Genomic DNA, 12638 nt, shown 5'->3' on the forward strand with positions numbered 1-12638 from the left:
TAATATAAACCTTTCCTCCCCAGTTGAAAGCCACTAACATGAGATGTTCCCAACGCCTCCCAACAAAGAGCCACTCTCTCCCAGCCACTACCACCTCCAGTCCCAAAGCTCCCAGTGACGGGCACCGCGGTGCTCACCCCCAGCCCAGCTCTTTTCCAAACGAACAAAATCCCATTACAGGGAGTGGTTGCAGCGAATGCCGGAGCTCGCTAACTGGCTGCTGCAAACCCAGGGGAGAGGCTGTGCCGCTCTCCCACCTTCAGCTGTGTTCTTATAAGCAGAGACACCTGTGCTCGCTGCTGAGAGCTGCACCCTGGCAAAAAGGAAGAGTTTCCTTTCCGTGAGGCTCCGCAGCCCAGCACCGGGAAGCTGACAATCTGCGCCGATCCCCAATGGCGTTCCACCTGCAATCCCTGTTGGGAATGCTCATGGCCTCTACATCCTGCCCCGATTGCTGGGAAGCAGTTTGATACCTGTTGGAAGGAGATTCCCATTGCCGGGCGACACAGGGAAAACCACAGCATTAGGTTAACGGGAAGTAAAGGCGCCTGCACCAACACCAACCCACGAGGGTCACCCAGTCCTTGGGCTGGACTGGAATTTGACAAGGCAACAACGAATACAGAAACAGAGAGCGTCGTATAGCAAAAGGAGTCAACCTTTATTCATTTCTCCATAGTCCCAAACGTGACAGACGTAGAAAAATATCCTTGAGTCTAGTAGACAAATTTCCCAATGCTAAATAGCCCTTGACCCCGGCTGTCGGGGCCACTCGAGAGACGTTTGTACAAGCTTCCCTTCAGGTTTGTTTTCCAATGAAAGGCTTTGCTAAACTAGAAACAATAAACTAGAGAGGAAAACCTGTCCTACCAAAGCATGCATACGCAGGGGTCTTCCAAAACTTAAACAAGAATTAAGAAAGCAAACCAACCCTGACACGCATTCGGAGGGGAAAACAATGCAGAACAGTCTGAGGGAAAATTAATTAACTAAAGACAAGTCAGAGCAAATCCTGCAAACTATCTGGATAAGTTAATGCATCTATGGCACAACTTGTCACCAAAAAAAATTAAGGCGAAGACCAACATTTTATATAAAAATAGCTGAGCAGGCTTCTAAAGAAGGAAATAAGCATTTCTCATGAGGACTCTGTTAATACAGGATTATAAATACCCTTATATATACAGAAAAAAAACAACCAAACCATCCAAACGTATGGAATATCTCGCTAGGCATTCATCTTTCACATAAGCCAAGATCCTACGTCCTGGACCATCGAGGAGGTACTTCAGTTTAAGATTTATAGTAGTTTCTTCGCTACACATAATCAAACAAATAATAAAAATGCAATATAAATACTGATTTTTCACAGAGAAACTCGGTAATGAACGCAGGTTACAGAGCTTCACGAACTGGCCCAGAAAGAAATGATACAAGTTCTAAGAGCGTCAGTTATCTTATGTTTTGTAGGTGAAGGAAATCATCTGACTTAGACAATAATGTTCAAACTTTCAGAATATATATTTTTTTAATCAAACCAGTACCAGTACCGTTATTATGGGCATTTTAATAAATTTCCAAGCCTAAAACATATCAGTTTTGCAAGGAATTCAACTATAAACAATCTTTGTATGGATGTATTTGACTACATTTCAAAACTATGCAGTCATATTTAGAATGACATAAAAACGAGAGCAAAGAAAATATATTTTAGAAGAATTATCATAGTATTTCAAGTGAAAATACCTCTGCAGCTGCTCAGGTGCTGATGGAGTTGAGTGTCGCTGTGCGCACTGTATTCACACGCACTTAGGAATTCCATTTCCAGTCAGGGAAATGCCATTGGGGAACACACATTTCCCCAACACCACTCAGGGGATTTGCCAATGACTTTTTGAACTGCACGTCACAAAATTTGAAGATAAAGCGGAAGCTCTTGTCTTCCAAGGGGCAGAAACTTCACAGTTCATTGTCCTTTTCTTGACTAAAGCCCCCTGACCTTCACTTCTCACAACCGGAATGCCTCGCTGGGGCTCATCCCCTCCCTGCTGGGCAGAAGAGGCACGTACATTCTGCCACTTCCCCACGTGTTCCAGAGAGATAGGATGGAGAAATTGTAGGGACTCTCTTCAGAAGAAGCTTTACTACAAAACACGGTTTGCATTTACATTTAAACCTTGCCTTGTTGCCAATTCACTTTAACACTTGCTTAAAAGCAAATCAGAATTGTTTCTATGAGGTCTTTATACAAATTGTTACGCAGAGAAGAGAAACAATAGCTGAAATGAAAACAGGAGGAACGCGTTTATGAACTGTTAGGTCTCAGCAAATGGAATGCCCTATTCCTTTCCGTTACATTGCTGAGACTTGTTATTTGATTGTCCTCTCTGACAACATACGATGCAGTGAGACACTTTACAATGATCATTTCGTACCAGAATAAAGAAAACCATCCGTTCCTTACAGCAGCTTTACCAAACAGCACAGCCGGCCCACTGACTACCCCATCCTGCACCTTCAATATTTACCACCACCAGATGCTGATCTTTCCTCCCTACTATCCTTGTCTCCTTACCCATAGAGCATGTGACAAATACATAAGAACAGTTCTAAAGTAAAGCAAACCAAAGTGAACATCTCGCGCTCAACTGAAAACCAAGACCAAAGCTGAAGGATGTACACTGGAAATAATTTATTGCCTATAAAATGTTAAAAAATGCTTTAGGTTCACATTTTCTGTGTGGTTTTAAGAGTGGTGTCATGGTTCAGAGGTAGTGTGTGTAAAATGTGATACAGAGTCGGAACAGGATTATTTACTCAGCCCAGTGATACAGTCAAGCGTTCACCCGAACCCAAGCACTGACCTGAAACCAGTTTCCTTACAGGAACATTCTGAAGCGCCTCTTAGTGAAGAGGATGCTCACGTATTTAAGAAGAACCACTGTGAGCCCAAATTTCTGCTGTGTTTGCGTCCGTCACCTGGGACCAACATGTCACTGCTGCCTTTAGTGACACAGGAATGCTCCTCATGCAGAACAACGCCCTGTCCTGCCATGGAAACCCCAGCTTTGTGGTACCACCTGCTCTAGGTTTTACTCCTTTACAATTTCACCCTTGGCCAATGGGAAGGATGCAGGCAGTGGGACTGGAGGTAGGAAATGAAGCTTTTGGTTGTAACATTTCAAGTTATGAGTTCTTTCTTCCTGTTTCGGATATTCTGTGCTATTTCATTTATGCATATTATTGTCTTTCCTTATTCCATCAGTATCCTGAGACCAACAGTCGGCTACGACTAGAGTACCTAGGGGAAAGTTAGTGCTATGCCTTCGTTTCTTTTCAGCATTACAGACAGGGCAGTGCATCAGTGGTCCCACATCAGAGAGTTGATCACCTTTAAGCAGTAATTGCCATTTCCACAATACAGATGCTCACGATACTGTGGATTTCTCCTATCCTTTCCACTGTATGGGCACAATAGCAGAGAACTGTCTCCGTTTGGTGACTGGACTTGCTAAGCTGCATCCCAGTTTAAGAAGATGAAGATATAACTGGCACATTCCTTGTGCACTCAGAGAACTGCAAAGTCTGTGACCTGCTTGTCATTTTCAGACTTTTTATTGCCTTAGCGAAAAAGAAATACTCAGATAGATTAAAGTGCGTGCTGCTTCAAGAACCAAGCACTCAAGAAAATTGACGTTTGTATGGTACCTCTGTGCGGGTCCTTTTAAATCTGCCAAAATTTCACCTATTAGAATATTTACTATTACTCACTCCTGTTAGACCTAGAGACTTGACAGAAGCATCGTCTGCAGGGACACGAAGAGAGGCACAGATTCAGGAAACTGCTTTCGTAAGTGTAAGCCAGCTTGCTAGCATCAAAGACTTTCATTGCTCCCTGAGGAGAATGAGCGCCCTGGCACTGCTTGAAGTGTCTGAACTACCTTTTTTCCACTTTGGTTTCTTTAGAAAGACATACTTCATCATTCCTGGTCTGACAAATGCATGAGCAATAAACAACACTGGGGAAGTCATCTTTCATGGACAGAGCAAACAAGAGCCTTTGCAGAAAGCCTATGAAAATCCCAACGTGCAGCACTTCTGCTGTAGCAGTTATTTGAATCACAGAGCAAACCAGCACAACAGCAAGGGGGGCTCATTTCCGCCACGGGAACGCCCCGTAGGGTTGGCTCCATCTGTCCTGGGAAGTCTGTGCAATGATGAACTAACACTTAAGGTGGGCTTTTACCTTCAACCTATGGGCAGCGGCAACAACTATTACCCAAATCCTAATGTGCCATGGGCCCAGAGAGCCATCCCCATCGCTTGCCCTCATCTGAAGCATTCCAGGATTTGATCTGGAAGCGAGTGTCCCAGTGACTGCATGTCAGAGTGCCGTGCCTGTCAGTAGGATGCTTGTCACACAGTTACCGAGAAGAGGCTGCAAACGAACAAGCCCAATGTTCCCACACTGTTCTAAGGCCCAGACGAAACGAGTTTTCTGGACCAGGATGCAATCTGCAAACTCCTTCAGCAAGTCCTGTTGCCAGGCAGGGACACATGCAAACGAAAACCCTCCTAAATTACCAATTGCACGTGTGATGCGAGCGTGCAGTGCCACGCTGGGATGGGGATGTTCACAACGCTCAGGGGTGGTGAAGCGTAACGTTACAGGACCTCATAAGCTGCTCTTCAGCCACTGTACGACTACTGTTGCTGCAATGACTTAAAATACCAGTAATGGTGATCAACACTTTTTTTTACCTATGGCAGGAAGTGCACACAGATATTGTTAAAAGTGCAGAGCAGCTGTACAGCATTCTCCTATAGAGCATTTTGTTACACTGGACTGTCATTTATACTCTCCCTGAATATCCGTTAATGCTGTCAAGTGTGTCAAGGCATGAAAACATGACTGCTCTGCTGTGTTTTGTCTTAGTCACCTCACAAGAGAAAATGACCAGAGAACACGCCCACAGGGATGACATTGGTGCTGACGGCAGCTAGAGCTTCAGCTGCACATCCCAAAGAGGATTCCAGCTTCCTTGGGAAGATCTCACAGTATTTAATTCAAAATTACTTCCTTCCATGTATTTGGCATATGAAATAAAACCAAGACGTAGTAAAATATGAATCAACAACAGTTTTTCTAGTATGAAGGTGGATGACTTAACTGACCAGGAAATCAAGAATTCTCCTTAGAAGTGTCCTGCCTTTCGTCATGGGAATTTAAGAGGAAGCAGCAGGAAAACAGGGTCCAAATAGTGGCAGCCACAGTACTGATTTTTTTTTTATTTCAGCAAGCTCAGAGAACACAAGAGGTTTCATTGTCAGTGGCACAAACTTCCTATCAAGAGAGAACAGCAACAGAAAGCATTGTTAACCCAGTATAGAAAATCCTTTATAAATGATTTTTTCAGAGCAAGCAGAATTACAGTCAAGCCCTATCTTCCATTTGACGGGCAGCACTGTGATCTTTGCTCACAAACCTCAATTAATTTTAGATGGGCGGTTGTTTCAACAGGCGTGTAAAATCCTGCTGCTCCTCTGCTGTAAGGACGTGTCTGCCAGCCCGGATGTGACATTCCAGCTCAGGCTGGAGTAACCTACCCCTCACCTTCTGCTTACACACAGTGTCTCCCCTCTCCTGGCATCCTACCCTTGTTTTTAGTGCTCAAACACAAACACAGACCCAACGGCTTGCTCTTGTGGGATAGACAGTAAGAGGTCTTTTGGGAACCAACTCATTCACATAGCAGAACTTTAGAACTGGGTTCTAATAGAGCTCTAAAACCTGCCCCTACCCTTTATACAGCTGGCGTTTAACAATATTGCTAAAGCTCCCAGTGCCCAAGGACAACAAAGAGACAGAAACAAACCTGAAAGAACAGAGCTTACTACTGCTAATAAAAAACAGAGCTGCAGAAATTATTAGAGAGGAACAGACCAGACTGAGAAAAGCCCAAAAACTGTGAGTTATTCCAATATATTAGGTCAAGAAAAGAAAAGGAAAAAAAAAGTATTATTGCCCCAGCACTCATTTTGAAGCTATCCTTCGGCCCTCCTGCTGAAGTGAAGGGGATTACTCACTGTGCTGCTTGAATAAGGACTCAGATTAAATTATTATTTGGCATAAAATCAAAAGATCAGGCTTATTACCAGCCTGTGAAGGTATCTGTTTCAAAACTGCTGGTTGAGGGATATTCAGATTAGGAGCTATAGAGCATCAAGCACACGGGCATGCACCTACATGCCCTACTGAATTTTATCTGAATGTGTCCGCACATCCATTTAATCAGATGAGTCCCAGGATTCGAAGTCAGTGACCGCTGGGAAAGAAGCAGCCCACTTCAGCCACTGCCTGCATTTGGACTCACAGTTTAGAAACGGCACCTCGGGAGTTGCCAGGAAATGCATCAAACACAGGGCTACCTCAAGAACAGGTCACATTTAGAAAATCTGCAAAACTCAGTTCCAAACACCTCCCAGGATGCAACAACAGCTGTGGATTTAGGACAGTGCCATGATAAAACGGAGCAAAACTGCTGGAAAATAGATAACCAATACTTAAAACAATGAACAGAACTTTAGCATTCAACTTTGACAAAAACAGTACCTACATTCATAAAGAGCAGCATAAACATCTAATTCCATTGCTACTGTGAGAACATCAGAAAGTTGCATTTTGCAGCTACCGGGTTTCCCGTATCCATCTAATTTGTTACAACACTTATGATCGTTTCTGTACACTAATAATTTATTGATGATTATTCTAATTTTTCAGTTATCCTTTGAAAGCTTTTTCAGCTATTTTGGTCAGCAAGTGGAAGATTCAACAATCTGAAGTCACATATGGAAAATGCTTTAGTTTTGTTTCAGATTTTCAAAGGGGTTCAAGCACAACTCATAAAAAGCCCATTATTCTACTTGGATCCCCAAGTTTTAGTCCACCTACCTGAGTAAAAATGGGGAAAAAATAATAACGAGGACCGGTGAGCAAGCAACTCTGAGGAATTATCTGTCTGTATAACAGGACGTTGTTTACCACTCTTGGATCCCTGCTCAGAAAGACTTTGCTACAGAGCAAGAGTTATTCTGGAAAGTCAGAAGTTATCCTAATCAAGGCCAAACTGCTAAAAGCGAAACCTTTTCTCACACGGTTCTTTCATTTACCAAAACCAACATTTGAAATGCCTTGACACCGCAAGCTGCAGCCATGGCGTACACAGTCGTCCTTCAGGAAGGTCTACTTCACCTTGAGCACTCCGTTTTTGGATTGAAGAACAATGGAGAGCAAAATGCTGTTCTCTGGAAACCTACACGTTACACAGGGTTTCTTTTCTGTCAATTAAAAAAAATAAATCACAAACTGTCTGAGGCGTTTTTCTCTGATAGAGATGACAAACTGAATGAGGTATCATCGGGCTCCGGGGATGTATGATTGAAATCCATTTCTTCTAGTTCAGGAGGTAAGTCTGAGAGCAGTGCCTGTAAGCACAAAATAGGATAATAGAGTATTAGGTACGTGGTTTATGCCCGTTAAACATGTAGTGAAAAAATCTTTGTTGAGCTTTTTGGTCAGTGTTGATATTGGACAGGTAGAAAAATGCCACCATTGCTAGATATTGAAAGAAAACCCATTGTAAGTTGAGCTCCCCTAACCAACAACCCCAGAAGTTACTTAAGTCATTGTGGAACCAGCCCAAAGAAATTTTTTCTTCCAAATCAGAATTACATTCATTTATTTTATTCATACACTTTTAACATGCAAAAGCTACAAAACATATACAGCCATGCTGTACTGCAATCACGCAGGTGACAGGACTGGATGCTGCATTTTTTGTTTCCGTGATTTATTGATTGATCTCAAAGATTTCAAGTTTACTTCTCTTTGTATTCATTTCACATGGTTTTATTAAAAAAACCAAGAAAAACAAGCCAAATTTATTTTGGATGTAAAAGCATTCTAAATTTCTTTCTTGCAAGTTACAGTTTCTATTTTTACACCTGTAGAACTGCAGATTGTAAAGGCAAGAGGAAAAAATAAAAGCAACAAAATCTCTCCCTAAATAAAGCACAAAATGTTACTCATATAAGGCCTGATTCAACCCAGCATTAGAAGTGCTATGTGTTAAATAGGGGGCAGTAAAAGTGAAGCAGCCTGGCTGTTTTCCTACACATCACACCTTAGAGTTGGCTGCTTTCCTAGATATTGTATCTTAGATCTCACATCAGACAAATCCCAGCCCCTCAGTGTGCACTGGAACTCTGATTGTCCCACTGGAACAGTCACACTTGTTTGTCTGTGTCACTGCTTGTGTAGATCACAAGATATTTCTTTTGTTCAAAGTTTAGCTTTTCATCTGCGAGATGTCCAGCACAACACCGCCCTAATCATCATCTGAGCTTCTGGGCACTATGGGATAACACCAACGGAGTGACAGAACACAAAACGACAAACACCTTGTATTAAAACCTACTTCTAGACTTACCTGCTGCTGTTCTTTATCATCTGATTTAATAGCAAGTATCAAACTCCGAGTAAATGTCTGTAGTTCAAAATACTTCTGTTTGTGGTTCTCCAGCTCATTCTCAATGAACCTGACTTCTTCATTCTGGGGGGAGAGATGACATAAAGCTCTGCATATACTAAACAGCATCATTTAATGACACCTAATCATACTTGTGTTAAACTGAAATGGTTTAGTGAAAGTGAGTAAAGATGTGATCATTTGGATTCCTGCCAAAAGCAGTATTAAGTAAAGCCAAAAATTCTCCAAATTATCGAACAATGCACGTGGACTTTGGATACAACGAGACGTGTTTGATGAATGACCAGCAGCGAGACGCTGAACCTGGAAATGCCTGTGCCATTTAATTGCTCATCATCCTCCACAAGAAATGGGTCACATCAAATCACGTTACGTGCAGACAAGGTGACTCAGAATTACTGACTATCATTAAAGCACTAACGACTTGGGTCAAAGTTTACATCAACCTTTTAAAAAAGCCCTGCTTTTTATTTTACCAGAATGACCTCTAATTCCATTTGAGAATAAAGAAAATCAGCGTCTCGGTCTCTCCCTAGAAGAACTGATTTGGAAAAGGCAAGCTGACAGTGAGAGGAGACAGCAACTCAATTCAGTATTACAGCAGGAAACTTGTCACAAAACCAGAGAAAACAACTGAAATTCCTCAAAGCCACCATAGATTAAAGTACAGCACCCTCTAGCGTGGCCGAGTTCGCCAGGTGTCAGCCGACCAACCTCCCCAGGTTCTCTCAGGTTACAGAATTGATAGGAATGTATTTACAAAAAAGAGACATAATGTGTATGGATGAGAAGGCTTTTTTCCAACCTTAGCATAAATACGTGTGACTATAGTTGCAAATCACTTAATATGAAAATAAGAAACTTAATTAAGGATTCAGATTTGATAAGTACTTCAGTTTATTCCAATTATCTTTTCTCCTTCAAGCTTCCCAACTGATTGGTATGCGAGATCAAAATTCTAAATCTGTTTATCAGCATAGAGTGAAAATTACTGTTCTTTGGTTATTTACCTTCGCAAAGATCACGCAACCTGAATCAAGAGTTCACTTTTCAAGATCAAAGTCACTGTGTGTGCAGAGATGCACAATGCAGCCTGTATGATGGCTCTAAATGTGCATCCTCCATATGATAGTAATGAAAAGATATGCACACAGAAAGGGTCAGTGATGCTCAGTGCACACAGAAAGTGAGCAGGTTTGCAGATAATTCATGCTAAGTTTCATTTACCAAGGGATCTCAGAGGCAAGAGAAGCCTCATCCTTGCTTGTACAACCATACGATTCATTCAGTTGGCAGTTTTACATATAAAATGTTCCTTGATGGCAGCAAAGAATCCCATAAGCAAATTTCAGTAGTGAACTTATGAGCTGTCATTTTGTTTTAATGATGAAAATACTTTGTGTTTTAATACCACAGAACTCTGCTCTGATATTCTTGCTCACATTTCCAGACTGGCTGTAGTTCAACACCAGCTAACACGAAAAGGTGAGAATACGTAAGGAACTGTCAGGGTCGTAACAGGCCTTAAAAAATAGTTGTTGGTTTGAGTTTTCCCCCCTGAAAAATTCACATTTCTTCAGCCCAAGCATCATTCAACACCCTGTTTCAGGTTATAGCAGCGCTGAGAATGAAAGAGGACTATCTGGGCTTTCATATGAAAATTAGCTTAATGCATTTCTTTTGGACAGAAACTTAGATGTTTCCTATTTAGCAATGGGTTTTGCCCAGCCAAAGAAGGAATTCACATTTATGCCCAACACACAAAGGCACAAAGGATAATTGCTAATGTCAAACAACAAACCAAGACAGAGGGTTCTGTAGGGCATGCTGTCACAACAAGCCTTTTGCTGTGGTGACAGGTGACATTAAGAAAAGGTCATTCCCTCTCTATATTCATTCTCCACTGCCCTTACCAGGAAAACACTGCTTGAGGGAGTGATTTTTGTTCTGAAAGGAGGAACTATTTAATATTTTGGTATTTGATTATCATTAGTAGAACGCACCTGATTCTGATTATAAAAACCAGCTGCATAGACAAGAACATGCTCGATACACAGGACAGACCTGTGGAGCTCTCAGGAGAGCAGTGGCACCCGTGTACCCTTTACCATTTGGCAGAAGACAGCGGCCGTCAGGTATCCAAGTGCCTTTTCCTCTCTACTGCTCCCAGACATGTTCTGCACTACACTGCGAGAATGACTTCTTATCAGATCCCCCCGTTTTATTAGAGGACTCCAGCTGTTACGTCCCTTCTCAGAGCTGGCAGCATCCCGCTGCATGTAAAAGCGTGCTGCAGCATTCCACAAAACAATTCTTGCACAGAAAGAAAGCTTTGGTTTAGTGGCTAAATAAATCGCTTTGTGTGGGACACGTGGCGGGAGCTGCAGATGGCTACAGGCGAAGTAATGGAACTGCCGGCAGAAAGGGGATTCTTCCTGCCTCCCTCTGGGCTGAAATACAGGCAGCCTGGCTGTAAGTTGGATGAGGGCAGAGGAGCTGCAGGCTCCCAGGTGCTGCTGCAGAATTCCCTACAGATGCCTCTAAACTGCCTCTGGGCTATCCTTCGTGGCACTACACAGCCTCATCACTCACCTTATAGTCCAACAAAGAACTCATCTGGTCCACTTCAGAATTACTTATCATATCACTTTCTTCATCATCTATAATTTCTATTTTCTGAAACAGAAATAAATAGTTCATTCCAAATATTCAAAAGCATAGATTAAACCAACAAACAACAATCTGTATCTCAAAGCGGCATGAGAGGATGAAGGTGACAGGACCTCTTGCTGGCTCATGAGAAACTCCGGACTGAGCAGTCCCCATTAGATGGCAATCATACACCTCAGCCACACGATCTGGGAAGAATCCGATCTGGGAAGAATCCCAGCCGAAGCTGTCCGTACTCAGGGCTGCTGCCATGGTGACTCCGGCTGCTTACAGAGGAGGAGCTACGTGCCACCATGCTTCTGGCATTAAGTTCCATCCTATATCCCATTACAGCCTGCACTTAATTCCGTAAGCCTTTTGTAGAAGGCCTCCCATGGGGCAAAGAAGGTTAGGGAAGTTTATTCCTCCGGAGCAAGGCAGACATTATGGCAAGTGACAGGCAAGTCCTTGCTGACCTACTTCTTGCCTACAAAAAATGAAGAAGTCTCCTTTGGCCTTCTTCAGCCACAGTGCAAGTCAAATGCCCTGAACAGAGAGGATGTGGATACAGAGGACATTCCAAACGTGTACAAGTGGACATTTTCCTTGATTAACTCAAATTCTTGGGAGCTTTTTATGTTGGGTTTGTAAAGATATCCAAAGTACAATGTTAAAGGCCAAACTTAATGCTGATTAGAACTCAGAAGTACATTACAATCGTGTCTTCAGTTTTAAAGCATTCACTTTTACATCAATTACCACTTGCATGTTCTGCCTTTCTTCCCAAGAGAAAACCTTGTGTAAGAAAGTTACATTAAAAGCTAATTTCAGTAGAAGAAAACAGAAAATGTACACATTTTTAGTGCACCTATGAGATTTTAAGTTTTATTCACACCCAAGCTAGATCTCAAACAGATGGAAGGAGTTTGAATTAGCAGTGATAAGAATGGCATTTTACCAAGAACTCCGAGGGGTAACTGCACAGATGAAACTAGAGATTTCACTGTATCTCTGAGAGGGAAGCAGTGGTACTGTAAGAAGAGGGGTTTGGTTTTTTTTCACTACTTTTCATTGCTTTAAGAGTTGTAAACATTTATGAAGCTATATATAATAAGTTAAAGCAATTTTACTATGTTTTTCAGTGTGCTGTCTAATACAGTGCAGGCAAGGGCCCAAACTGACATAAAACACTTAAATGCTTAGTTCTTGAGGCGCTATTTCAGAAGAGCTTTCTTCTCTGCAGCAGATGTGTGTACCTCCCGTCTGCCTGCTGGCCATCCATCAGAAATTCCCTTCTAATCACCCCAGAGGAACCCCTCAGGAAAGGTTAACACCCTTTCACCATCGGCACCCACGAAGTTCATACAGATGTGGTGAAGGTAGGGAGGGTAAACCATGCTTTCCATTTTCACTGTCTGACAGCCCAGCTGATGTGATAAC

The 12638-nt window shown here is 42.4% G+C and overlaps 1 protein-coding gene across 5 annotated transcripts in view; it reads right to left on the reverse strand.

Moving 5' to 3' along the window:
• Positions 1-640: 640 nt before the first annotated feature.
• HDX (highly divergent homeobox) overlaps positions 641-12638 on the reverse strand; it is a 46681-nt gene continuing 34683 nt past the window's right edge. For all 5 annotated transcript variants that reach the window (XM_054075554.1, XM_054075555.1, XM_054075551.1 and 2 more), the window contains 3 exons: positions 11142-11225; positions 8490-8612; positions 641-7485 (listed from right to left, as the gene is read on the reverse strand). In XM_054075554.1, the coding sequence (XP_053931529.1) occupies positions 7360-7485; positions 8490-8612; positions 11142-11225 (333 nt within the window). In that variant the 3' untranslated portion in view covers positions 641-7359. The remainder of the gene's footprint in view (positions 7486-8489; positions 8613-11141; positions 11226-12638) is intronic.

This window comes from Cuculus canorus, chromosome 10 (genome assembly GCF_017976375.1).
Source record: "Cuculus canorus isolate bCucCan1 chromosome 10, bCucCan1.pri, whole genome shotgun sequence".
Lineage (NCBI taxonomy): Eukaryota > Metazoa > Chordata > Aves > Cuculiformes > Cuculidae > Cuculus > Cuculus canorus.